General features: G+C 49.7%; 1 protein-coding gene across 7 annotated transcripts in view; it reads right to left on the reverse strand.

Moving 5' to 3' along the window:
- The window catches only part of LOC110497375 (lipopolysaccharide-responsive and beige-like anchor protein), a 328,302-nt gene that overhangs the window by 77,112 nt on the left and 225,995 nt on the right, over nucleotides 1–25,195 (reverse strand). For all 7 annotated transcript variants that reach the window (XM_036954299.1, XM_036954302.1, XM_036954301.1 and 4 more), the window contains 3 exons: nucleotides 21,033–21,173; nucleotides 18,467–18,586; nucleotides 13,582–13,734 (listed from right to left, as the gene is read on the reverse strand). In XM_036954299.1, the coding sequence (XP_036810194.1) occupies nucleotides 13,582–13,734; nucleotides 18,467–18,586; nucleotides 21,033–21,173 (414 nt within the window). The remainder of the gene's footprint in view (nucleotides 1–13,581; nucleotides 13,735–18,466; nucleotides 18,587–21,032; nucleotides 21,174–25,195) is intronic.

Genomic DNA, 25,195 nt, shown 5'->3' on the forward strand with positions numbered 1-25,195 from the left:
CTTGTAATGTTATACTGTAGCCTCACAGACTCCCATTCCAGTTGGATGGATCAGCGCTAAGCTAAGCTAACGCTACGTTAGGCTAACTCGGTGCTCTCACTCATTAACTCAGGAACTATGCTGTTAGCAGTTAGCGGTATTAGCGGCTAACCACAACTCTCACAGCGGCCCCTCTGGGTGTTCTGGGAGAGAGAGAGGGAGTGAGCATTACGGGTGTCCCTGGATGGTGCCTGCCTGATTGTATTGGGAGAGAGAGTTGTGGGGATGAGAGGCGAATGTAAACATGGGTGAACTTTGACCCCATGTAGCTGGTGGTCATACCAGAGGAGCAGAGCAGCCTGATAGGGTGGCGTGTGGGAAACACACACACACACATTCCCTTCCTTCTGACACTTCCCACAGCCCTGATGACACCTCTGTGTAGGGGGGAGCTCTATAAATCTGCCAGGGGCACGATACGATCAGCAAAGCAAACATCACTTCAAAATGTCTGATAGGAAGAAAAAAACAGTCTGACACACATCTCAACTCAAGCACACCAAAACACCCCCCAATCTACCCCTCTTTTTCACATGCTCAGACTTCAACCATTTTGGATAATGGCCTTGTCCCATATGTTGACACACTTTGCGTGAGGGGCTGTCAGCATATTGAGTTGACAGACCTCAGTGCTTGGACAGAGAAGAACAGAGAGTAGGGTGGGTATCGTTATGGGGTGAGTAACACCATGTGGGTCAAGTTAAAGGGGCTCTCGTCTCTCAGCACGGCCAGGCCCGAGCTTTGAGGTTGGCTCACTGATCCCGGCTGGCTGGCGGAGTAGGAGAGACAGTGTGATGCTCCCAACAAACAAACGGTGTGTGTCTGTATGTCCATTACCGTACTTCACACTAAAGGACTAGCTGCCGTCAACAGGCACTCCACAGAGAAGACGACCGTCTCGTCTGTCCCAGTTACCTGAGGGGAGGGTTCCTGTAGGCTGTCGGACTGCCTGACAGATATTTGACACTTCCAAAGGGACGAGGAGAAGCCGTGGTGGGTTTGGAGTGTAGACCTGTGTTCAACTCTGTCTCGCTCAGCTTCTGTTCCATCAGTCAACTGGTTTGACCCACCAAGCAGCTCCTGAGTGGGGTCTCCCCCCTCTACATTTCTCTCTTTCTGGGTGGGGTCTCCCCCCTCTACATTTCTCTCTTTCTGGGTGGGGTCTCCCCCCTCTACATTTCTCTCTTTCTGGGTGGTTTAGTGGATGTTCCTGTCACTCTTTATAAAGAGGTCTGAGCATCGTGTTCTTATGGCCTTACGGTCCTTTCCCATGCGTGTAGTTTACGGAGCTGTCAGCAGAGTTACAAGAGGTTAGATGAGTGAGAGGAGCCACACTGAAGGAGTACAATAAACTGAAGGGGAAATATGTATTCATCAAGATCAAATATTCATCCTATTAAGATCACGGCATAGTCCACTTCCAGGTTCGGCATGTATGTGACTAGTAGAACCAGTAACCCCGGTGGCTGGTTAAGCCAAAGCACATGATCACCTGCTATTACCCTAATCATAAACAGATCTGAGAGAGAGAGAGGAGAGAGAGGGGAGAGAGAGGGGAGAGAGAGGGGAGAGAGAGGGGAGAGAGAGAGAGGAGAGAGAGAGAGGAGAGAGAGAGGAGAGAGAGGAGAGAGAGAGGAGAGAGGAGAGAGAGAGAGAGAGAGAGAGAGAGAGAGAGAGAGGTTATTTGTCATTTATTGTGGAATGCTGGTGAAACATGACAGTGACCAGAGACGTCTAGTTATCTGGCGAGGGGGGATCAAGTAAAAATCAACAATCTCCCCTGATCTCTGTGTCACGCAACATCAAGACCAGAGTAAGGTGTGTGTGTATCTTATTTAACTAGGCAAGTCAGTTAAGAACAAACTCTTATTTACAATGACAGCCTACCCCGGCCGAACCCGGATGATGCTGGGACAATTGTGGGCCGCCCTATGGGACTCCCAATCACAGCTGGTTGTGATACAGCCTGGATTCGAACCAGGGTGTCTGTAGTGACGCCTCTATTACTGAGAGGCAGTGCCTTAGACCGCTGCGCCACTCAGGAGCCCTGTGTGATGTGTGTATGTGTGTGTGCGTGGTTAAGGTAAAGACATGGTCTCTCCACCGTGGGCCTGTTTACAATCCCTGGGTACATCTCAAACCTATGTATTTACAATGAGGGTCATGAATCTTGGAGCTGTATAAGCCTGGGTCAATCAAGGAGCCGTGTTTAGGGGAGCCAGACGGGTGGTGGGTTGGATTTAAAAGGGGTGTAGAGGGGTGGTGGTGGAGGGTTGTGGTGTAGATGGGTGGTGGTGGTGGGTTGGGGTGGACAGGGGTGGTGGTGGAGGGTTGTAGAGGGGTGGTGGTGGTGGAGGGGTGTAGAGTGGTGGGGTGTGGAGGGGTGTAGAGTGGAGGGGTGTAGAGTGGTGGGGTGTAGAGTGGTGGTGGAGGGGTGTAGATGGATGTAGAGGGGAGTAGAGGGTTGTAGAGGGGAGTAGAGGGTTGTAGAGGGGAGTAGAGGGTTGTAGAGGGGAGTAGAGGGTTGTGTAGGGGAGTAGAGCATTGTAGAGGGGAGTAGAGAGTTGTAGAGGGAAGTAGATGGTTGTAGAGGGTTGTACAGGGGAGTAGAGGGTTGTAGAGGGGAGTAGAGGGTTGTGGAGGGGAGTAGAGGGTTGTAGAGGGTTGTAGAGGGGAGTATAGGGTTGTAGAGGGTATAGAGGGGTGTAGAGGGTTGTAGAGGGGAGTAGAGGGTTGTAGAGGGGAGTAGAGGGTTGTAGAGGGTGTAGAGGGGTGTAGAGGGTTGTAGAGGGGAGTAGAGGGTTGTAGAGGGTGTAGAGGGGTGTAGAGGGTTGTAGAGGGGAGTAGAGGGTTGTAGAGGGGAGTAGAGGGTTGTAGAGGGTTGTAGAGGGGAGTATAGGGTTGTAGAGGGTATAGAGGGGTGTAGAGGGTTGTAGAGGGGAGTAGAGGGTTGTAGAGGGGAGTAGAGGGTTGTAGAGGGTGTAGAGGGGTGTAGAGGGTTGTAGAGGGGAGTAGAGGGTTGTAGAGGGTGTAGAGGGGTGTAGAGGGTTGTAGAGGGGAGTAGAGGGTTGTAGAGGGTTATAGAGGATTGTAGAGGGGAGTAGAGGGGAGTAGAGGGGTGTAGAGGGGTGTAGAGGGTTGTAGAGGGGTGTAGAGGGGTGTAGCGGGGAGTAGAGGGTTGTAGAGAGGTTTAGAGGGGTTTAGAGGGGTGTCGAGGGGAGCAGAGGGGTGAAGAGGGGTGAAGAGGGGTGTAGAGGGTTTTAGAGGGTTGTAGAGGGGAGTAGAGGGTTGTAAAGGGGAGTAGAGGGTTGAAGAGGGGAGTAGAGGGGAATAGAGGGGTGTAGAGGGGAGTAGAGGGTTGTAGAGGGGAGTAGAGGGGTGTAGAGGGGTATAGAGAGGAGTAGAGGGGTGTACAGGGTTTTAGAGGGGAGTAGAGGGTTGTAGAGGGTTGTAGAGGGGAGTAGAGGGTTGTAGAGGGGTATAGAGGGTTGAAGAGGGGAGGAGAGGGTTGTACAGGGTTGGAGAGGGGAGTAGAGGGGTGTAGAGGGGAGTAGAGGGGTATAGAGGGGTGTAGAGAGGAGTAGAGGGGTGTAGAGGGGTGTACATGGTTGAAGAGGGGAGTAGAGGGTTGTATTGGGGAGTAGAGGGTTGTAGAGGGTTGTAGAGGGGAGTAGAGGGGACTAGAGGGGAGTAGAGGGGAGTAGACAGGAGTAGAGGAATGTAGAGGGTTGTAGAGGGTTGTGGAGGGGAGTAGAGGGTTGTACAGGGTTGAAGAGGGGAGTAGAGGGTTGTAAAGGGGAGTAGAGAGTTGAAGAGGGGAGGAGAGGGTTGTACAGGGTTGTAGAGGGGAGTATAGGGGTGTAGAGGGGAGTAGAGGGGTATAGAGGGGTGTAGAGAGGAGTAGAGGGGTGTACAGGGGTGCACAGGGTTGAAGAGGGGAGTAGAGGGTTGTATAGGGGAGTAGAGGGTTGTAGAGGGTTGTAGAGGGGACTAGAGGGGAGTAGAGGGGAGTAGAGGGTTGTAGAGGGGAGTAGAGGGGAGTAGAGGGTTGTAAAGGGGAGCAGAGGGTTGAAGATGGTTGAAGAGGGTTGTAGAGGGTTGAAGAGGGTTGTAGAGGGGTTTAGAGGGGTTTAGAGGGGTGAAGAGGGGTGTAGAGGGGTGTAGAGGGGTGTAGAGGGTTGTAGAGGGGAGTAGAGGGGTGTAGAGGGGAGTAGAGGGGAGTAGAGGGGAGTAGAGGGTTGTAGAGGGGAGTAGAGGGGAGTAGAGGGTTGTAGAGGGGAGTAGAGGGTTATAGAGGGTTATAGAGGGGAGTAGAGGGTTGTAGAGGGTTGTAGAGGGGTGTAGAGGGGTGTAGAGGGGTATAGAGAGGAGTAGAGGGGTGTACAGGGTTGTAGAGGGTTGTAGAGGGGTGTAGAGGGTTGTAGAGGGTTGTAGAGGGGAGTAGAGGGTTGTACAGGGTTGTAGAGGGGAGTAGAGGGGTGTAGAGGGGTATAGAGAGGAGTAGAGGGGTGTACAGGGTTGTAGAGGGGTGTAGAGGGTTGTAGAGGGTTGTAGAGGGGAGTAGAGGGGTGTAGAGGGGAGTAGAGGGGAGTAGAGGGGTATAGAGGGGTGTAGAGAGGAGTAGAGGGGTGTAGAGGGGTGTACAGGGTTGAAGAGGGGAGTAGAGGGTTGTATAGGGGAGTAGAGGGTTGTAGAGGTTGTAGAGGGGTGTAGAGGGGTTTAGAGGGGTGTCGAGGGGTGTCGAGGGGAGCAGAGGGGTGAAGAGGGGTGTAGAGGGTTTTAGAGGGTTGTAGAGGGGAGTATAGGGGTGTTGTAGAGGGTTGTAAAGGGGAGTAGAGGGTTGAAGAGGGGAGGAGAGGGGAGTAGAGGGTTGTACAGGGGAGGAGAGGGGAGTAGAGGGGTGTAGAGGGGTATAGAGAGGAGTAGAGGGGTGTACAGGGTTTTAGAGGGGAGTAGAGGGTTGTAGAGGGTTGTAGAGGGGAGTAGAGGGTTGTAGAGGGGTATAGAGGGTTGAAGAGGGGAGGAGAGGGTTGTACAGGGTTGTATAGGGGAGTAGAGGGTTGTAGAGGGGAGTAGAGGGGACTAGAGGGGAGTAGAGGGGAGTAGAGGGTTGTAGACGGGAGTAGAGGGTTGTAGAGGGTTGTAGAGGGGAGTAGAGGGTTGTAGAGGGTGTAGAGGGTTGTGGAGGGGAGTAGAGGGTTGTACAGGGTTGAAGAGGGGAGTAGAGGGTTGTAAAGGGGAGTAGAGGGGAGTATAGGGGTGTAGAGGGGAGTAGAGGGGTGTACAGGGGTGTACAGGGTTGAAGAGGGGAGTAGAGGGTTGTATAGGGGAGTAGAGGGTTGTAGAGGGGAGTAGAGGGGAGTAGAGGGGAGTAGAGGGTTGTAAAGGGGAGTAGAGGGGTGTAGAGGATTGTAAAGGGGAGTAGAGGGTTGAAGAGGGGAGGAGAGGGGAGTAGAGGGTTGTACAGGGTTGTAGAGGGGGGTAGAGGGGTGTAGAGGGGTATAGAGAGGAGTAGAGGGGTGTACAGGGTTGTAGAGGGTTGTAGAGGGGTGTAGAGGGTTGTAGAGGGTTGTAGAGGGGAGTAGAGGGGTGTAGAGGGGAGTAGAGGGGTATAGAGGGGTGTAGAGAGGAGTAGAGGGGTGTAGAGGGGTGTACAGGGTTGAAGAGGGGAGTAGAGGGTTGTATAGGGGAGTAGAGGGTTGTAGAGGGGAGTAGAGGGGACTAGAGGGGAGTAGAGGGGAGTAGAGGGTTGTAGACGGGAGTAGAGGAATGTAGAGGGTTGTAGAGGGGAGTAGAGGGTTGTAGAGGGTGTAGAGGGTTGTGGAGGGGAGTAGAGGGTTATAAAGGGGAGTAGAGAGTTGAAGAGGGGAGGAGAGGGTTGTACAGGGTTGTAGAGGGGAGTATAGGGGTGTAGAGGGGAGTAGAGGGGTATAGAGGGGTGTAGAGAGGAGTAGAGGGGTGTACAGGGTTGAAGAGGGGAGTAGAGGGTTGTATAGGGGAGTAGAGGGTTGTAGAGGGTTGTAGAGGGGAGTAGAGGGGAGTAGAGGGGTATAGAGGGGTGTAGAGAGGAGTAGAGGGGTGTAGAGGGGTTTACAGGGTTGAAGAGGGGAGTAGAGGGTTGTATAGGGGAGTAGAGGGTTGTAGAGGTTGTAGAGGGGTGTAGAGGGGTTTAGAGGGGTGTCGAGGGGTGTCGAAGGGAGCAGAGGGGTGAAGAGGGGTGTAGAGGGTTTTAGAGGGTTGTAGAGGGGAGTATAGGGGTGTTGTAGAGGGTTGTAAAGGGGAGTAGAGGGTTGAAGAGGGGAGGAGAGGGGAGTAGAGGGTTGTACAGGGGAGGAGAGGGGAGTAGAGGGGTGTAGAGGGGTATAGAGAGGAGTAGAGGGGTGTACAGGGTTTTAGAGGGGAGTAGAGGGTTGTAGAGGGTTGTAGAGGGGAGTAGAGGGTTGTAGAGGGGTATAGAGGGTTGAAGAGGGGAGGAGAGGGTTGTACAGGGTTGTATAGGGGAGTAGAGGGTTGTAGAGGGGAGTAGAGGGGACTAGAGGGGAGTAGAGGGGAGTAGAGGGTTGTAGACGGGAGTAGAGGGTTGTAGAGGGTTGTAGAGGGGAGTAGAGGGTTGTAGAGGGTGTAGAGGGTTGTGGAGGGGAGTAGAGGGTTGTACAGGGTTGAAGAGGGGAGTAGAGGGTTGTAAAGGGGAGTAGAGGGGAGTATAGGGGTGTAGAGGGGAGTAGAGGGGTGTACAGGGGTGTACAGGGTTGAAGAGGGGAGTAGAGGGTTGTATAGGGGAGTAGAGGGTTGTAGAGGGGAGTAGAGGGGAGTAGAGGGGAGTAGAGGGTTGTAAAGGGGAGTAGAGGGGTGTAGAGGATTGTAAAGGGGAGTAGAGGGTTGAAGAGGGGAGGAGAGGGGAGTAGAGGGTTGTACAGGGTTGTAGAGGGGGGTAGAGGGGTGTAGAGGGGTATAGAGAGGAGTAGAGGGGTGTACAGGGTTGTAGAGGGTTGTAGAGGGGTGTAGAGGGTTGTAGAGGGTTGTAGAGGGGAGTAGAGGGGTGTAGAGGGGAGTAGAGGGGTATAGAGGGGTGTAGAGAGGAGTAGAGGGGTGTAGAGGGGTGTACAGGGTTGAAGAGGGGAGTAGAGGGTTGTATAGGGGAGTAGAGGGTTGTAGAGGGGAGTAGAGGGTTGTAGACGGGAGTAGAGGAATGTAGAGGGTTGTAGAGGGGAGTAGAGGGTTGTAGAGGGTGTAGAGGGTTGTGGAGGGGAGTAGAGGGTTATAAAGGGGAGTAGAGAGTTGAAGAGGGGAGGAGAGGGTTGTACAGGGTTGTAGAGGGGAGTATAGGGGTGTAGAGGGGAGTAGAGGGGTATAGAGGGGTGTAGAGAGGAGTAGAGGGGTGTACAGGGTTGAAGAGGGGAGTAGAGGGTTGTATAGGGGAGTAGAGGGTTGTAGAGGGTTGTAGAGGGGAGTAGAGGGGAGTAGAGGGGAGTAGAGGGTTGTAAAGGGGAGTAGAGGGTTGAAGATGGTTGAAGAGGGTTGTAGAGGGTTGAAGAGGGTTGTAGAGGGGTTTAGAGGGGTTTAGAGGGGTGAAGAGGGGTGTAGAGGGGTGTAGAGGGTTGTAGAGGGTTGTAGAGGGTTGTAGAGGGGAGTAGAGGGGTGTAGAGGGGTGTAGAGGGGAGTAGAGGGGTGTAGAGGGGAGTAGAGGGTTGTAGAGGGGAGTAGAGGGGAGTAGAGGGTTGTAGAGGGGAGTAGAGGGGAGTAGAGGGTTATAGAGGGTTGTAGAGGGTTGTAGAGGGGAGTAGAGGGTTGTAGAGGGGAGTAGAGGGGTGTAGAGGGTTGTAGAGGGGTGTAGAGGGTTGTAGAGGGGTGTAGAGGGTTGTAGAGGGGAGTAGAGGGGAGTAGAGGGTTGTAGAGGGGTTTAGAGGGGTGTCGAGGGGAGCAGAGGGGTGAAGAGGGGTGTAGAGGGTTTTAGAGGGTTGTAGAGGGGAGTAGAGGGGTGTAGAGGGTTGTAAAGGGGAGTAGAGGGTTGAAGAGGGGAGGAGAGGGGAGTAGAGGGTTGTACAGGGTTGTAGAGGGGAGTAGAGGGGTGTAGAGGGGTATAGAGAGGAGTAGAGGGGTGTACAGGGTTGTAGAGGGTTGTAGAGGGGAGTAGAGGGGAGTAGAGGGTTGTAGAGGGGAGTAGAGGTGTGTAGAGGTGTGTAGAGGGGTGTAGAGGGGTGTAGAGGGGTATAGAGGGTTGTAGAGGGGAGTAGAGGGTTGAAGAGGGGAGGAGAGGGGAGTAGAGGGTTGTAGAGGGGTGTAGAGGGTTGTAGAGGGTTATAGAGGGTTGTAGAGGGGAGTAGAGGGTTGTAGAGGGGAGTAGAGGGGTGTAGAGGGTTGTAGAGGGGTGTAGAGGGTTGTAGAGGGGTGTAGAGGGTTGTAGAGGGGAGTAGAGGGGTGTAGAGGGTTGTAAAGGGGAGTAGAGGGTTGAAGAGGGGAGGAGAGGGGAGTAGAGGGTTGTAAAGGGGAGTAGAGGGGTGTAGAGGGGAGTAGAGGGTTGTAGAGGGGAGTAGAGGGGAGTAGAGGGTTGTAGAGGGGAGTAGAGGGTTATAGAGGGTTGTAGAGGGGAGTAGAGGGGTGTAGAGGGGTATAGAGAGGAGTAGAGGGGTGTACAGGGTTGTAGAGGGTTGTAGAGGGGTGTAGAGGGTTGTAGAGGGGAGTAGAGGGGAGTAGAGGGGTGTAGAGGTGAGTAGAGGGTTGTAGAGGGGAGTAGAGGGTTGAAGAGGGGAGGAGAGGGGAGTAGAGGGTTGTACAGGGTTGTAAAGGGGAGTAGAGGGGTGTAGAGGGTTGTAGAGGGTTATAGAGGGTTGTAGAGGGGAGTAGAGGGTTGTAGAGGGGAGTAGAGGGGTGTAGAGGGTTTTAGAGGGGTGTAGAGGGTTGTAGAGGGGAGTAGAGGGTTGTAGAGGGTTATAGAGGGGAGTAGAGGGTTGTAGAGGGGAGTAGAGGGGTGTAGAGGGGTGTAGAGGGGTGTAGTGGGGAGTAGAGGGTTGTAGAGGGGTTTAGAGGGGTTTAGAGGGGTGTCGAGGGGAGCAGAGGAGTGAAGAGGGGTGTAGAGGGTTTTAGAGGGTTGTAGAGGGGATGAGAGGGGAGTAGAGGGTTGTACAGGGGAGGAGAGGGGAGTAGAGGGGTGTAGAGGGGTATAGAGAGGAGTAGAGGGGTGTACAGGGTTGTAGAGGGGTGTAGAGGGTTGTAGAGGTTTGTAGAGGGGAGTAGAGGGGAGTAGAGGGGAGTAGAGGGGAGTAGAGGGGAGTAGAGGGTTGTAGAGGGTTGTAGAGGGGAGTAGAGGGGTGTAGAGGGGAGTAGAGGGGTTTAGAGGGGTTTAGAGGGGAGTAGAGGGGTGTAGAGGGGAGTAGAGGGGAGTAGAGGGGAGTAGAGGGGAGGAGAGGGGAGGAGAGGGGAGTAGAGGGTTGTGCAGGGTTGTAGAGGGGAGTAAAGGGGTGTAGAGGGGTATAGAGAGGAGTAGAGGGGTGTAGAGGGGAGTAGAGGGGAGTAGAGGGTTGTAGAGGGTTGAAGAGGGTTGTAGAGGGTTGAAGAGGGTTGTAGAGGTGTGTAGAGGGGTGTAGAGGGGTGTAGAGGGTTGTAGAGGGTTGTAGAGGGGTGTAGATGGGAGTAGAGGGTTGTAGCGGGGAGGTGGTGGAGGGGTGTAGAGGGGTGTAGAGGGGTGTAGAGGGTTGAAGAGGGGTGTAGAGGGGAGTAGAGGGGAGTAGAGGGGAATAGAGGGGTGTAGAGGGGAGTAGAGGGTTGTAGAGGGGAGTAGAGGGGTGTAGAGGGGTATAGAGAGGAGTAGAGGGGTGTACAGGGTTGTAGAGGGGAGTAGAGGTTTGTAGAGGGTTGTAGAGGGGAGTAGAGGGGAGTAGAGGGGAGTAGAGGGGAGTAGAGGGTTGTATAGGTTTGAAGAGGGGTGTAGAGGGTTGAAGAGGGGTGTAGAGGGGAATAGAGGGGTGTAGAGGGTTGTAGAGGGTTGTACAGGGTTGTAGAGGGGTGTAGAGGGGTGTAGAGGGATGTAGAGGGGTGTAGAGGGGTGTAGAGGGGAGTAGAGGGGTGGTGGTAGAGGGGTGTAGAGGGGTGTAGAGGGGAGTAGAGGGGAGTAGAGGGGAGTAGAGGGGTGGTGGTAGAGGGGTGTAGAGGGGAGTAGAGGGGAGTAGAAGGGTGGTGGTAGAGGGGTGTAGAGGGGAGTAGAGGGGAGTAAGGCTGAGGAATGTAGTGCGTTCAGACAAAGGCATGCAGCAGTAATACTGTGTGGTTGGTTGGTTACTGCAGAATACTGTGAACATGACACATCTGTGAAACTTGAGCACACAAGATGCAAATACCCCAAAATAAATGGCACTAGAACTCATTGTGTTCTCCTTTACTCAATGTGAATTAAATGAGGCCTACATCTTCACATATGGAAACTAATACAGGCTAATTTTACAAACAAAAACTCACACACTACAAAAACATTGCACAAGCTGTAGACTACACACACACACACACACACTCCCTCTCTCCCTGATGCAAAATGGAAAAAAAAACTGCCATTTTACGTGGCACTACAATCCTCTTCCGTGTGGAGGGTTTAATGGCCCTCCCAGATTGGGCTTTAATTAGCTGTTAATCATCTATGGTGCTTAATTAACGAGCCGAGCAGCTTCCTCCCTCCGTGGTGTTGCTGGGCCATTAGGAGCAGACGACAAGCTCAAAGAGCCAAACAGATCCATTAACTCTCCCCCTCTCATCTCAGACTCTCTTTCTCAACCCCTCACTGCTCATCTCCTTCAGTCCCCCTCTCATAATGTCACCAGAGCCAGCTGAACCCTCTAATGCCAGCTATCAGTCATGAGGGGAAACCCGCCTCTCCCTCCCTCCCTCCCCTTCCCCAGGGTGACGGGACTAACTTCCTCTAATGGTGTCAGTATGTGAGGAGGACGTGTTCTCTAGAATGAGAGGGTTAATGCCCAGGAGTGTTCAAGACACTCCATGTTCATTACAGATCAAACTAACCTGCGTTCCGTTCTCTTTCGCTGGACATTCTCCATCTCATACGAGTTGTAATTGATCTTGTGACACAGCAACGTGTTTCAGCGACAATGTCAATGTCCTCCCTCCGTTCTTTCTACCACCGTAAAGGGAAGCCTGCTGTGACATCTAGCTTACACACAGTCTTAAAGAGGGCGCATTGAAATAACATTTAGCAAGACGGAGAACAATATCTCTCGTCGTTCTCCTGAGGGAGAGTCTGTCTCAGTAGCCCCAGGTGTGTCGGCCTGTCAGATATTCCATAACAGCTGGGGAGCGGGGGCTGTTCTAGACACCACAGACACACTACTGACAGCTCTGTTCCTGCAGGCAATAATATCTGTTCCGTCACCATACGACGTCCCACTGGACCACATCGACTAAAGGAACTTCTGTTCCTACTGAAGTGGTATTCATGGGAAATGCATGAAGACGTCCAGACAAAGCATGTGAACGCAGATAGTTTCAACAGATAATTGATACACGGCTCTTCATCTATGCAGATTACATTCTTTAAAAAAACAACTGATACTAGATGAGTAGGCAAATACCAGTAACTATTGTTTGATCTACTTCCATTGTGTTGTTCTCTCACAAAGCCTGGCGCCCTGACATCCTGTGTGTATTGGGAGCATCTCAACGCCTCCTCTCTGCCCGCCTGTCCTCTACTCTCGCTGCCGAGCTGCTCTGCTGTGCAGGATGGATCGATATCGGCAGGATTGGCACAAAGTGGAGGAGAGAAACAAAGGGCTGGATCGATCTACACTGTAATGGCGTGTGTGTGTGAGTCTGTTCTAGGTTGGGCATAATTGCCTCGGTCCTGGAGGAAAACAGAGCACCATGGGAATTACAGCGAAGGGAAACTAGACCAGTACGGACACACAACAGTTGAATCACAGCAACAAACATAATTCATGACCGTGCTCAGTGATACTCTGTGGAAGAGATCAGGAGATCCTGCTATGCTTAGCGGTAAGGGGGACGTGATAAGGACATTTGAGTTCCATGTGAAGAAGCCGCCACTGAATCCCCCCCACCGCTGCAGTCAGACAGCGTCACAGAGCAGTCCACCTTACAGCGCTGGGGGTTAACGGCAGTCAAACTGTCAGCCAGCCAAATGCTGCCCTGCCCGCTAATTAGCAGTAGGCTCCAGTGGTCCGACTACCTACTGTAACATCTGCAGTAACAGCCTGCTCTATAGATCATCTGTCCACTAGGCAGTCAGACAGACCGACAGCAGAACACACACTGCTGTAGCAGTACTATGTCCAACTGTCTAACCACCACACAGCCAAGCCATCTGACTGGGGATAACACGCCCAGCTGGAAGGAAATGTGGGTGTGTACATGCTTGTGTGTGTGTGTGTGTGTCAGACATTGGTCTGTCCATCTGAGAGTGTGTGGCAATGAGTCTATGTACATGTGTGTGAGTACATTGACGATAGCAATCTGTGTATGCGTGTCTGAGTGCTTACCGACCCCCCCCCCCCCATCTCTGTGGCGTTGGCGTGTCACACCTTAGGTTGTGTGATTAATGACGTGGGCTGAGTCCCATCAGCGTCCTGATTAACACGACCACATAGGTCACAGAGCACAGCCTGATCACCACAGCCTGATCACCACAGCCTTCCCTGCTGCCTCATCAGCCACTCATTACTACCACTGGGCAGAGACTGGAGAGAGGTGGGAAGTGTCTAGGTCCTAAAAGACATGCCAGGAGTAGCATCATGAAACTATGTGGCAGGGCAGGACATAGCTCCATGGTTATTAGCTCTGCCCTATGTCTCTGGGAGAGCATCTCAAGGGTCAGGGGTGGTTTATGTGAATCCTTGTTTCGGAAAGGAGAGAGAGAGGGGAGGAAGCCATTAGACTGTTTGAGACTGTATTATTTTACAATCTTCAACGCAGTGGTTTAAACAGAGGTGACAAACAGTTTGAGCATGACACCAGAAAAACGTGGAGCTTTTTGACCTTCTGGAACTTCTGAAATGGGAGAGAGGAGGAATCTAATCTTGAGCACAATCTCTGCTGCTTCTCTGTGTGTAAGAGGACACTGCAGTCACTGTGGTGCTATAAAACTACGACAGTAATTCTGACAACTAAATATACACAGGTCTGGTGTGCTTGGGGACAGGAGGGAGAAATCAGAAACTGGACACCACATCATCCTCCTCAATAACTCCTTGGCCGTGTGAGATGGTCTTTAATAAGTCTGCTGGCAAAGCAGAGTCATGTCAGAGGAGCGGGAGGATCAGGTAACAGGAAGGGACCGGAGCTGGACAGGAAATAATACTGTCTCTTTACATTAGCATTTCCCTTCTAAGCTAGTCTAGCGTGGAGGAGGGGTAGGGATCTGACAGGGCTTCAGAGGAGTGGTTTGATGACATGTGAGGAAGAGAACTGCTGTGTGTGAGTGAGTGAGTGAGTGAGTGAGTGAGTGAGTGAGTGAGTGAGTGAGTGAGTGAGTGAGTGAGTGAGTGAGTGAGTGAGAGAGAGAGGGTGTGTGTGTGTGTGACGTACCAGTCTGTTGATACGTACAAACTCCTCGGGGGTCTTAGCCCAGGGTGGTAGCTCCACGTCAGACACCACAGTCCCATCCTCCATCACCCCCAGGCTGTAGTTGTTGGCGTTTACAAACATCTCAGGGAGGTAGTAGAACTCGGGGGTCAACTCCTGGACAGACAGACAGACAGACACACAGACAGACAGACATTAACACTGTAGAGCCAACCTGAACCGTCCCTTCACTAAGTTATGTCATGTTCATGTACTGATAGTGGATACAGTACATTCAGAATAGTTTTGTCACATTTGTAGTCAATAAATCACCCCTTTTAGTTAGGGAGAAGAGTATCACAGTAAGCCATTTCCTCATTCCAATAACACTGACAAGATGGTCTGTGATACAGCCTCCAGTCTCAGTGTGTGGGACACGACATTAGAATGTGACTACTGAGGACCCAAGTCCTGACAGCCAGGTAGAAAGAACAGGGGACTGTGACCTTTAGAGTAAGAAGCTACAGTTTAGAGAGAGAGTTCATTAACAGAAAGAAAGAGAGAGAGAAGACACGGTGTAAAGTACATTTAGAACGCATGTGGATATATGAGTGTGTGTGTGTGTGTGTGTGTGTGTGTGTGTGTGTGTGTGTGTGTGTATGTATGTGTGTGTGTGAGCGGAAGGTCCTTTAATCTGGGACTGCCACTGTCGTCCCTCAGACAGCTAGTCAGACGCTAGTCGCAACACTTGAGCTGTGCCATTACTCATGGAAATTACATTTCAGACTGCTCATCTGCTGCCTGCCTGCTACCACGCTGCAAGCAGGCAGGCCGATAAAAGGCATCAAAACCTTTCGTGTGTGTGTGTGTGTGTGTGTGTGTGTGTGTGTGTGTGTGTGTGTGTGTGCGCGCGCTGGGGTTTCCACGCTTTTTGAAAGGGGGGTTGTCTGTAATCGTAGAGCGCCAAACAGAATATATGATGTTCTATTTTCTATGCTTCTCAAAGGATTTTCTGAAGGATTAGAAGGAGCGACAGGTCACAGAACTCACCACAATGTGATTGTGTGTCTGTGCACAGTTGAACACTTCGTTATGGAATTATGACATTTCACGATGGGCCCCAAAAAAACATCAACGTTCGTGTAAACTGAAGAGCTCGAATGTTAAGACCTTGAGGGTGTAAACCTTAAACCCGGCTTCATTTCTAACAAACCATAGCTCAGCCTCAATGTGTATGAAACGCCTTCATATACAGAAAGACACAAACGTTTAGATTATGGGGCAAACCAAAACATATCGTGATAAATCTTTGCCTTCCCGCAAACAGAAATAAAACACTAACGTCGTTAGGAGTGTGTGTGGGCACGTGGAACTAACTGGTAAGACTGGACAATGTAAGCGCGTGTTGAATTAACCCAGTTCCGGGCGCCTCCTGATACGTACAACAAACAATAGCACGACACCCAATGTCAATCCCGTGTTTAATCGGCGTACATCTGCCCCTCGTGATATACTGAACCTACCCATCAACATAACAAGTGTCAAACATGAACTACGGCCATATTCCACAGCAGGGAATTGAACCATGGATTTACGTATGGAGCAGGCACTCATATTTCAACATGATACATCCACAGCCAGTATATAAACAGAGCACCGCAAGTATGAAGACAAGCCACAACACAAGTGTAACTCTTCATTTGATTCCACTATAAAACAATAGCTAATGAGTGAGTAACTCTTAATAAAATAACCTGTTAATAAAGCATTGAGGAGCAGTTGTCTTGTAACGTGTCCTGGGTCGTGTTCAGTTGGCACAAAACGTAAGAAAACAGAGTGAGACGGGGAGGTACTACTTGTCTGAAACGGAACTTGTCCAATAAGGAACACTTTTTTTTTTTTTTTTCAGTTGCAAAATGTTTTGCTACAGTTGCAAAATATTTTGTGTGTGTAACCCTAACCTTAATGAACACAACCCAGTTCTGTCCGACTAGAGCTGAACCAGTGAACCGTCTCCTAGGTCGTGTTCAGTTGGCACAAAACGGAGTGCCTAGGTTTTGCTACGGTAGGACTTAATGAACAAGACCCTGAACTGTTTGACAGAACACAGTGTGACTGGGCCTGCTGACTGGTCACTGTCCTGATGGACAGAGAGAGAGAGACAGGGTGACATTCTGACATCAGGGATGACCAGACCAGAGTCAACACCCATCGGTCATGTCCTCGTCTCCCTGTGACATGGCTGTGTGTGACAACCTGACATGCAAATACATACTGGCAAATAGGCTACAGGTAGGAGCTGGGAACTGTAAGGGCTGCACGCATGTACGCACATGTACAACAACACACACAGAATCCCTGGAAGGCTGTCTATAAGCTCAGACCTGAGAGCAGTCCTCACTGCATCCAACAGGACGGAGACAAATGCACGATTAGACAGGAAGCTAGTGAGTTCACTTCCTCTAGATGTGTTGTGTGGGTGGTAACCCGAGACATGGGGTGGTAGCTAGCCGGAGAGATACCCTGTGTCAGTCCATAACCACATATCCAAACCTACAGATTGACCGGAGGGGAGCTCAGTCAGGAGAGAAAGAACCAAGCACATGTTCTGTCATCACAACCAATCCATGTCATACAACCATGAAAGCTTCAGAGACTACTGATCAAAGGTCCAAACTAATCCTTCTACCCTCCCCCCCCTGCCTCCTCCCCCCTCCTTCGCTACTTCAGTCAATCTTGAATTGAACCTTTGGCCTATTGGGCCCCCTCTCCACTGGGCTTTGGGTCTATGGCGGGTCAGAACATTGGGCCCCCTCTCCACTGGGCTTTGGGTCTATGGCGGGTCAGAACATTGGGCCCCCTCTCCACTGGGCTTTGGGTCTATGGCGGGTCAGACCAATCCTCTGCTACAGTTTGGGTCTCTAAGGCCCCAACCCTCCTCTTTTAACAAGTGACCCACGCTCTTAAAACATTTATGAGTACAGGCAGCCATCTTGTTTCAAATGTAGACTTGGCCTGCTCTTTGGGCCTGGGTCGGGTGGAGTGGTGGCTGGGGGAGTTGGAAGGAGTTGACGGTTGATCGCGCTTCGCCTCCAATGATAAAACATATGGCTCGCATTACCGGTAACACTTGATTGCGAAAGCCCAGGGAGAGAGAGAGAGAGAGAATTTAGCTTGGTCTCAGTCTAGACCTGTCACAGTGGATCAACCACAAGAGCTCCACTCCACATCAAAACACACAGGACCAGGCTCAACCCTGCACTCAATAATACAGCTTCCATGTTGAGTTGAGTTTAGCCACGTCAAAATAACAGAACGTTCTTTCCTCGCATGGATGATCTCATTCACCTTGTTAACAAAGAAGGGTTACAAATGAGATGTATCAATTTAGCATGCTAAGTATACCATTTAGCTTTAGCTTCAGGACTATTGTAGGAAACTCTAAGAACCTTCTATTCCTTCTAAAGGGGGGGAAAAGTCTTAGTGTGTTTTGTATCCCAGTGCATAACGTGGTGATAACAGGTTAAAGACGCCAGTCCAGTCTGTCTGTAGCATAGGAGAGACCGTGATGACCTCCGGCCACAATCCCCTGACCCCTCCTGACCTTTTGCCTTTTGCCCAAAGGCATTGTTGTGTGTGTGTTTGTGTGTACTGTTGAAGTGTACTGGGGGGAGGGGGCCTATGGCCCCTGCAGTGACCCATGACAGGACAGGATTGGGGATCACAGAAGCTGGCCTCTGACCACAGTAGAGCAGGGGCCACTGCACATAATGGAGGGACCGGGGCAGAGAGTGTAGCGGGGAGGCCCCCTGTATTTCCCCCACCTTGTTAAGAAGGGCCGGGGGTCTCCTTCAGCCCTTCACCCCCCCGGCCCTTCTTAACAAGGTGGGGGAAATACAGGGGGTCTCCTTCAGCCCTTCACCCCCCCGGCACTTCTTAACAAGGTGGGGGAAATACAGGGGGCCGTGCCGCCACCTCAGACTGGACAAATTTACACCAGGCCTCCCCGGGTCGACCCCATGGAAGCAAGAGGCCTCGTAAAATGTCCGACCTTCAGTTTGAGGTCAGGTTTTGTGGAGTGGACAGGTTTAAGACGTGAGGAAGTGGGCTTGTTGTTTTTAAACCAGTGTGTTTGTTTGCTCATTAGATTAGCCACTTTCTCTCTCCGGTGATGAGAGGGAGAGAAGAGGGGCCTTTGAGAAGGCTTTAGGCTAATTCAATGAAAAGGGTGTAATTTGAAAGTTGAATGTTTGTTTGGAATACGTTTGGAAGATAATGTTGACATTTGACCCCCTAGCTTTGAAAAGCATATTAAGAACATATTCTTATTTATTATATGCAAAATCTGATATCACTATCTAAATCAATTGATATCCATCAATCACAAACAAACTAAAGTGTGTTTATTTCCACACAGAAAACCATACATTTTATCAAAACACTTCTATCACAACTAAAAGGTAACCAGTCTGTAGAGACTGATGCCACCCTCTCCTCCTATCCTAGTACGTTCCCTGGTTCCTGGGGTCTAGACAGTGGTGGCCTCTCCTCCTATCCTAGTACGTTCCCTGGCTCCTGGGGTCTAGACAGTGGTGGCCTCTCCTCCTATCCTAGTATGCTCCCTGGCTCCTGGGGTCTGGACAGTGGTGGCCTCTCCTCCTATCCTAGTATGTTCCCTGGCTCCTGGGGTCTGGACAGTGGTGGCCTCTCCACACACTGGCGGGCTGCTGAAGGGTCTGGAGGTGTTGAGGGTCTCGGTGTGTGAACTTGTGGGTGAACGTCCAGAGAAGTGTGCAGACCTCAGAGGCCCTCTCTAGTCGATACTCTGGTACACTGTCTGTCTTTCAACAGCTAGCTCCACTGTGAGGAGGTGGCGGCAGTGTGTGTGTGTGTGTGTGTGTGTCGCTACCTTGACGTCGGACGTGTCTCTCTGGCAGTTCCTCCAGGCCCGGGACACGGAGGAGAAGGTGCGGTCAGCGTGGTCAAACTTCCCTCCCTGGAAGTTGAGGAACATGGTGGTGAAGGGTTCCTGGAAATTGAGAGAAGAAGAATAATAGAAGAGAACGAGAGAAGAAGAATGAGAGAATGATCAGTTATCCACATATCCTGTGACACTGTGGTGTACTGTACATTTGAGAAAAAGGAGAAGAAGAAATGACATTTGACCCCACATCCTTATGATGAAGCGTTTTTAAACTATAGTAAAATGAGTCTGAATGTGTACACTGAGTATACCCCCTCAAAACAGCCTTAATCAGGAATCCAGTCTACAGGGTGTTAAAAGTGCTCTAAAAGGAATGCTGGCCCATGTTGACTCCAATGCTTCTCACAGTTGTGTCAAGTTGGCTGGATGTCCTTTGGGAGGTGGAACATTCTTAATACCCACAGGAAACTGTTGAGTGTGAAAAACCCAGCAGCGTTGCAGTTCTTGACACAAACCGGTGCGCCTGGCACCTACTACCATACCCTGTTAAAAAGCACTATTTTTATCACCCTCTGAATGGCACACATACACAACCCATGTCTCAATTGTCTCCAGGCTTAAACATCCCTTATTAACCCGTCTCCTCCCCTTCATCTACACTGACTGAAGTGGATTTAACAAGTGACATCAATAAGGGGTCATAGCTTTCACCTGGTTAGTCTGTGTAATGGAAAGAGCAGGTGTTCTTAATGTTTTGTACAATCAGTGTATGTACTGAAGTTCAATGTGTATATTACCAAAAAAAACAGCATTTGCTATTGGCTAAAAAACACGTTTTGCAACAACGCTCAAATCTGGCTTTACATTTCTGTAATCTACATTTCCAAAAGTTGCTTTTTAAGGTAATATCTTACAGCTAATACCCTTAATGCAACGACGACAGATTGTCTGACTTGTTGACACTGTCACAAACCACTGAAATGAACTAAGCGAACGGCAGGCGTCACTGTGTGGCTGTGAAGCCTGTAGAGGTGTGTTATTGGTGCGTTTCTAATCACGCTTAATCTTGCTTGTGTCGATCAACAGACCGTCCCTCTGAAACAACAGACCGTCCCTCTGAAACAACAGACCGTCCCTCTGAAACAACAGACCGTCCCTCTGAAACAACAGACCGTCCCTCTGAAACAACAGACCGTCCCTCTGAAACAACAGCCCCCGAGTGAGACGGACACAATTAGCCAGGCTAACACTACTATTAGCCAGGCTAACACTTTCATAATGAATACGCTTATATGGACAGTGGGGGCATCTGATTCTAGATCAGCACTTACTCTGAGATGATTTTGAATACAGGACCGGGACTTTTAAGGTCTGTCCTAATGTTGATATAGGCTTCCTATCCCATCCATACGTTGACACTTGATTTGAAGGGCATTTGGTAAAGTGGATTTAAAATAAGCCAGTAATAAGCCAGCTAATGATGTGATGGGATCAATGGTTTTTCCATAGGGAGCTACTGGGACAATTACAGGACAATTCAAGGGCCCTGGAAGGTTAGAATCCCTCCCTGCATGGCAGAATGGTCCCCTGTGGATGGAACAGAAAGAGTCTGATATCGGCTGGATGAGGGTTACATACAGTGACCAATACAACTAGCAAAAGCACCACGTGGGAGAAAGATAACTTCATGAAATCTTTAGATTGAGTAGTTCCAAAGCAGAAGTTTAAAAAACAGTACAGAATAATAGCCCCTCATTAAACATAGTTCAATTGAAGACTTAATTAAAAAAAAAATTACAAAAATATATCTTATGTTGCAAAAACGCACAGAAAGAAACACGTTATGAATTTAGCTTCGGCGTGCTGCTTCTCTGTTTTACGAGCAGCACAACATAGAAATAACCAAGGCCAGCCAGGGACAACACACTGTGCATACGTTAGCGTGTAGATGGAGCCTGTATTTCACTGTGACATAAATCAACCTGACTCTCTATGTATCCATGGCCAATTAGAAAACAACAATTAGCTGCAATGGGGCGTGCTACAAGTCTAATGATGAATAGGTAGTACATTTTACACCATGACGGGTAGGTGGCAACTGTAATGCCTTCATTTCTAAATGTAATCTGTTCTTCATAAAGCAGTGACAAAAATGAAGGCCTAAATCCTATTCTATACACATCGTGGTGGGATTCAGTACTTTCATTTAACCTTAAAATGGACCAAGTTGAACCATTGAGGTCAAAATAAGTATTTTGCCATTTTAATGTGTCGAAAAAGGCAAGTTATCTTTACAAGCGAGACATTTTCACCAGATAGGTGCAGTGAAATGTGTTGTTCTACAGGGTCAGCCATAGCAGTACGGCAGTCCTGGAGAGAATGTGAGTAAAGTGCCTTGTTCAAGGACACGTCGACAGATTTTTCACCTCGGCGGCTCGGGATTTAGAACCAGTGACATTTCGGTTACTGGCCCCGACGCTCTAACCGCTAGGCTACCTGGGAGTAGGTGGGGTGGATATAGGTGGGGTACAGCTGGGGGAAGTTAACTTACGATGCGCAGCAGCCACATCTGGGTGAAGGAGGAGGTGGAGTAGTGGGTTCCGTAGTGGAACTTGGGCACCTGGTCGTCCTCCCAGGATTCATAGCGGTCGTTGAAGAACGCCGCCCTCTTGGGGTTCAGGGCACCAATGGGCTGTGAGGAGAAAGAAACGTAAAATGTTATTACAACGTTATTACAACAGAGACTGATAGACACGGAATAGAGATAAAAGAGAGAGAGAAAGAGTGGCAGTACAAAGAGAAGATAGAAACATTTTATAACACAGTACAATTGAACTCTTTTAGCTTTCAGAGAGAAGACTTTGCTTCAAACACAGGGCATATATATTCAAATGATGTTAGTAACCTTTGTGCGTTCGCCGAATGAATATTAGATGCTGTGTTGTTTTGAGGATCAATCCATTCCAACAGAGTGCATTTCACTTCATAGCCCTGAAACACAACCCCCTGCGGCTAGTCTGTCAGAGAGAACGAATGTGTTGCGATGAAAGGAGGCCTAGGAACATCAATAGCAAGGGCCGGGAGGTTCCTTCTTCCATTTTTATTAATCTGTAGCTAATATACTAGTCAGGAGAAGCAGCATCCATTGTGGGTCTAAAAAATGGATCAGTTGCATTAATTTCCCATTGATCTCAGAGAAACCAATACCTGGCTGAGCCTGGCTTATTATTTAAATGCTCATTTATAGAAATCCCTTTTTTACCCGTTCAATTTGTATTAGTCTTCTATTAGCCCTCCTCCTCCTCCTCTTCATCCCTCGCTCCAAACACACCTCCTCTCTGATCAATGGTAATGGAATGATGGCCTTTTGAAGATGAAGCACTGGCTGGTGGATCGATAGGCCCTCTCTCATATCATAGTGCTGTCATGGGAGGCCTCGTCCAGACTGGGGAGAGGCTATTGATCTGATGCTGCTGTTACTGTGTCGGGTGGGTGTAATGGTGTGTGTGTCTGATTGTATCCAAGGGTGCACCCATTCAAGACCGTACCCAATTACCTTCCTTATACTCCAACAACCGGAAAAGAACAGGAACACACACACGCCAACACACACACCGCCTCATGCCGACACAGTGTGCTGGGCTGTGCTGACAGTGACACACTATTGGCTTACCCAGGGCTACTGGGGGTGGGAGTACACACGCTGAATTATACAGTACAACGATTGGACTGATTTATTGCCGTAATAACGTAGAGCTCATTAAAAAAAGAAAAGGCTGGAAGAGGAATATAAAATTAAATAAAAAGAGACTGAGTGCACTGCAATGAGAGCGAGAATAAAAGAGAGAGAGGGGGAGAGGGAGAGAGGGGGATAGAGAGGGGGGGAGAGAGAGAGGGGGAGCGGGGGAGAGGGGGGAGAGAGAGAGGGGGGAGAGAGAGAGGGGGAGCGGGGGAGAGGGGGGAGAGAGAGAGGGGGGAGAGAGGGGGGGAAAGAGAAAAATAGAGCGAGAGCGCAAGAGCGAGAGATGAGCGAGAGAGAGAGGACGAGGGAGAAAAAGAGAGAGTGCTCTACACTCTACATTGTTTACTGCTGTAAATTACGGCCGGGTGGAGAGCGATGCGCGGCAAGGAGGGCGGCGGTACAATAGAGCGGTGGTGACAGCGTCGTACATCAGGCCCGTCCCCGGTGAGGAGTGCTCTGATCGAGTGAACGCTGCCCATTGGGCTAATATGTTCAGGCGGTGCCTGCGAATAGCGCTTTGACGAGCGCTCGGATAAATGAGCTGCTGGCGTTGTTTTTAATTAGACTTTGAACTGGAATGAGATTAGAATAAACCATGGACAGAGTTAGATGGTGTTACTGCTTCAAAGAGGAGAATATGGGAGACTTTAATCTTGGATAAGGGTTTTATCTGTTGTTCATCCAGAATGTAGATTAGGAAGGTGTTGGGAAATGGTTATTTTAGCATCATTATTACACCATAGAATTAGCTTACACGTATAAAGTACTATGCTAGCCCACTGCTACCCATAGCCACTCAACTATGCTAGAGGCTTCACTACAGACCCTGGTTCGATTCCAGGCTGTATCACAACCGGCCGTGATTGGGAGATCCATAGGGCGGTGCACAAATTGGCCCAGCGTCATCCGGGTTTGGGCGGGGTGGGTTGTCATTGTAAATAAGAATTTGTTCTTAACTGACGTGCCTAGTTAAATAAAATAAAAACTATACAAGATGGTGTCGGTGATGTGTAATCTTTTACATGACGCTAAATCCTCTAACATATTGGAAAAACAGGAAGTGCATCATAACACATTGTGTTCATATACCGTTTGCAGATCAAATGGAGATTTATATTATCAAAGGACTCTGATCACAGACACAAATAAAACCATTCAACAGTTAACCAAAATCAAACCTAATGTCAACCGGATAATACAAACAATCTTCCACTACAGAAAATCTCTCAGATCTGAATTCCAATGTCAAAGACATCAAAGGCAAGAAATGTCTATCAAGATGAGCAGAAACCAGACAGTAGCATATGGTTAACCATTACATCTCTCCAAATTATAAGGGTCAGCAGTGATACAACAAACTATAATGTTTTCACATTTAAGGATTATCTGACTAAATAAATCACTCATTTAGGAAGGCTCAGTCTGAGCTTTGCCAGAGAGCCTTGAGACATAAATCAAACTGTGGTTTTGAGAGGACTGTTTATATAGAATGTCCTATTTAAACAGTGAGAATGACGTGGTGTTTGAGGGGTGTCAGAAAACATATGGGACGCATCTTGAAATCAATATCCCATTAGCCCCCCGCGCGGTGCCAAAGTACAAGGGCCCTGGAACCGCTCAATATAAAGCTGCGTTGTTTTTGCTACATTGCAAATACAGGACCCCAAACCTGTCCAGGTCAACACCTCGTTCAAGCATCCCGTTTCAGGAGTCCTTCCAAATTGCCTGTTTAAAAATGCTCTCAACGTTAGAGCAGGCGTGCGTCCCAAACGTCACCCTATTCATAACATAGTGCACTACTACTACTACTAAGGAGCGTCCAAAAGTAGTGCACTAGATCGGGACTAAGGTTGTCTAGTGTAAGACCGCGTCCTTATCGTGGTGACTACAATGTTATCTCTGGGCTGGCGTTTCATGTCAGGCCGAGGTCAGAGTTTAGGATGAGAAAGAGCCCCGGAGTATGAACGGAATCGCTCTGACAGAAGGAACATACATTTGTGAGGACATGCACTCGCGCACGCACGCACGCATGACAGTGTGTGACCCACGGGCGTTCATGGCAATTTCAGCCTCTCAATGTCACACGACACTCACATGACCTGTTTCTATCAAAGCAGAGCACGACATGAGAGGGGAGGGAGGGAGGGTAGACTGAAAATAATTATAATTTGGAGGGTGCGTATATTGGTCCTGTTACTTCACAAGGGTATAATGGAAATGTGTTTTTTTGCATATCGCCATTGTACAGCAACCCTGGAGAATTTAGGGTTACGTGCCTTGCTCAAGGGCACTGCGACAGATATTTCATTTTTTTATTTATTTTTATGTTCACCTTGTCGGCTCCAGTATTCGAACCAGCAACCTTTCGGTTACTGGCCCAACGATCCAACCTCGAGTAAAAGAGGAGAGAGAGAAGGAGAGATATCAGAAGTGGGGATTATGACGAATCAAACTAAACGAGCAGCCAATAGAGGAGGAGTACCGAGCGTCGGAGCGGCTGTCCTTTCCCAGACGATGCAGTCTGCCACGCTCCACTGGTCATACACTGATATCACACCATGTCAACAGCATGAATAAAACTGGTGTAGTAAAGATTGGTCGGCCCCGCGTCTCTCCTTCCTTCACTCCCTTGCTCTTCAATGAGAATGGGGGGATGAGGGAGGCAGAGAGAGTAGAGAGGGATAGGGAGAGTCAGAGAGAGAGAAAAAGTCTGCCCTCTCTTCCTCTTCCTCTTCCTTTCCCTTGTTCTGTCGTTCTCCTTCTCTCTCCCCTTGTTCTATCTCATTCCCTCCCTCTCTCTGCTGCTCAGTTTCTCCCTGGGGCGTTGAGGCTCGACTGAGCACAGAGGCTGAGCTGTCCAAACTCTGGAGGAAGATGAGGGGGAGGGAGGAGGGGAGAGAGACTGCAATGGCTGTCATGTGTCAGCCTCGTGGGCAAAATGAAGCACAAATAAACAGAGCGAGGGGGGGGGG

This window comes from Oncorhynchus mykiss, chromosome 19 (genome assembly GCF_013265735.2).
Source record: "Oncorhynchus mykiss isolate Arlee chromosome 19, USDA_OmykA_1.1, whole genome shotgun sequence".
Classification (NCBI taxonomy): Eukaryota; Metazoa; Chordata; class Actinopteri; order Salmoniformes; family Salmonidae; genus Oncorhynchus; species Oncorhynchus mykiss.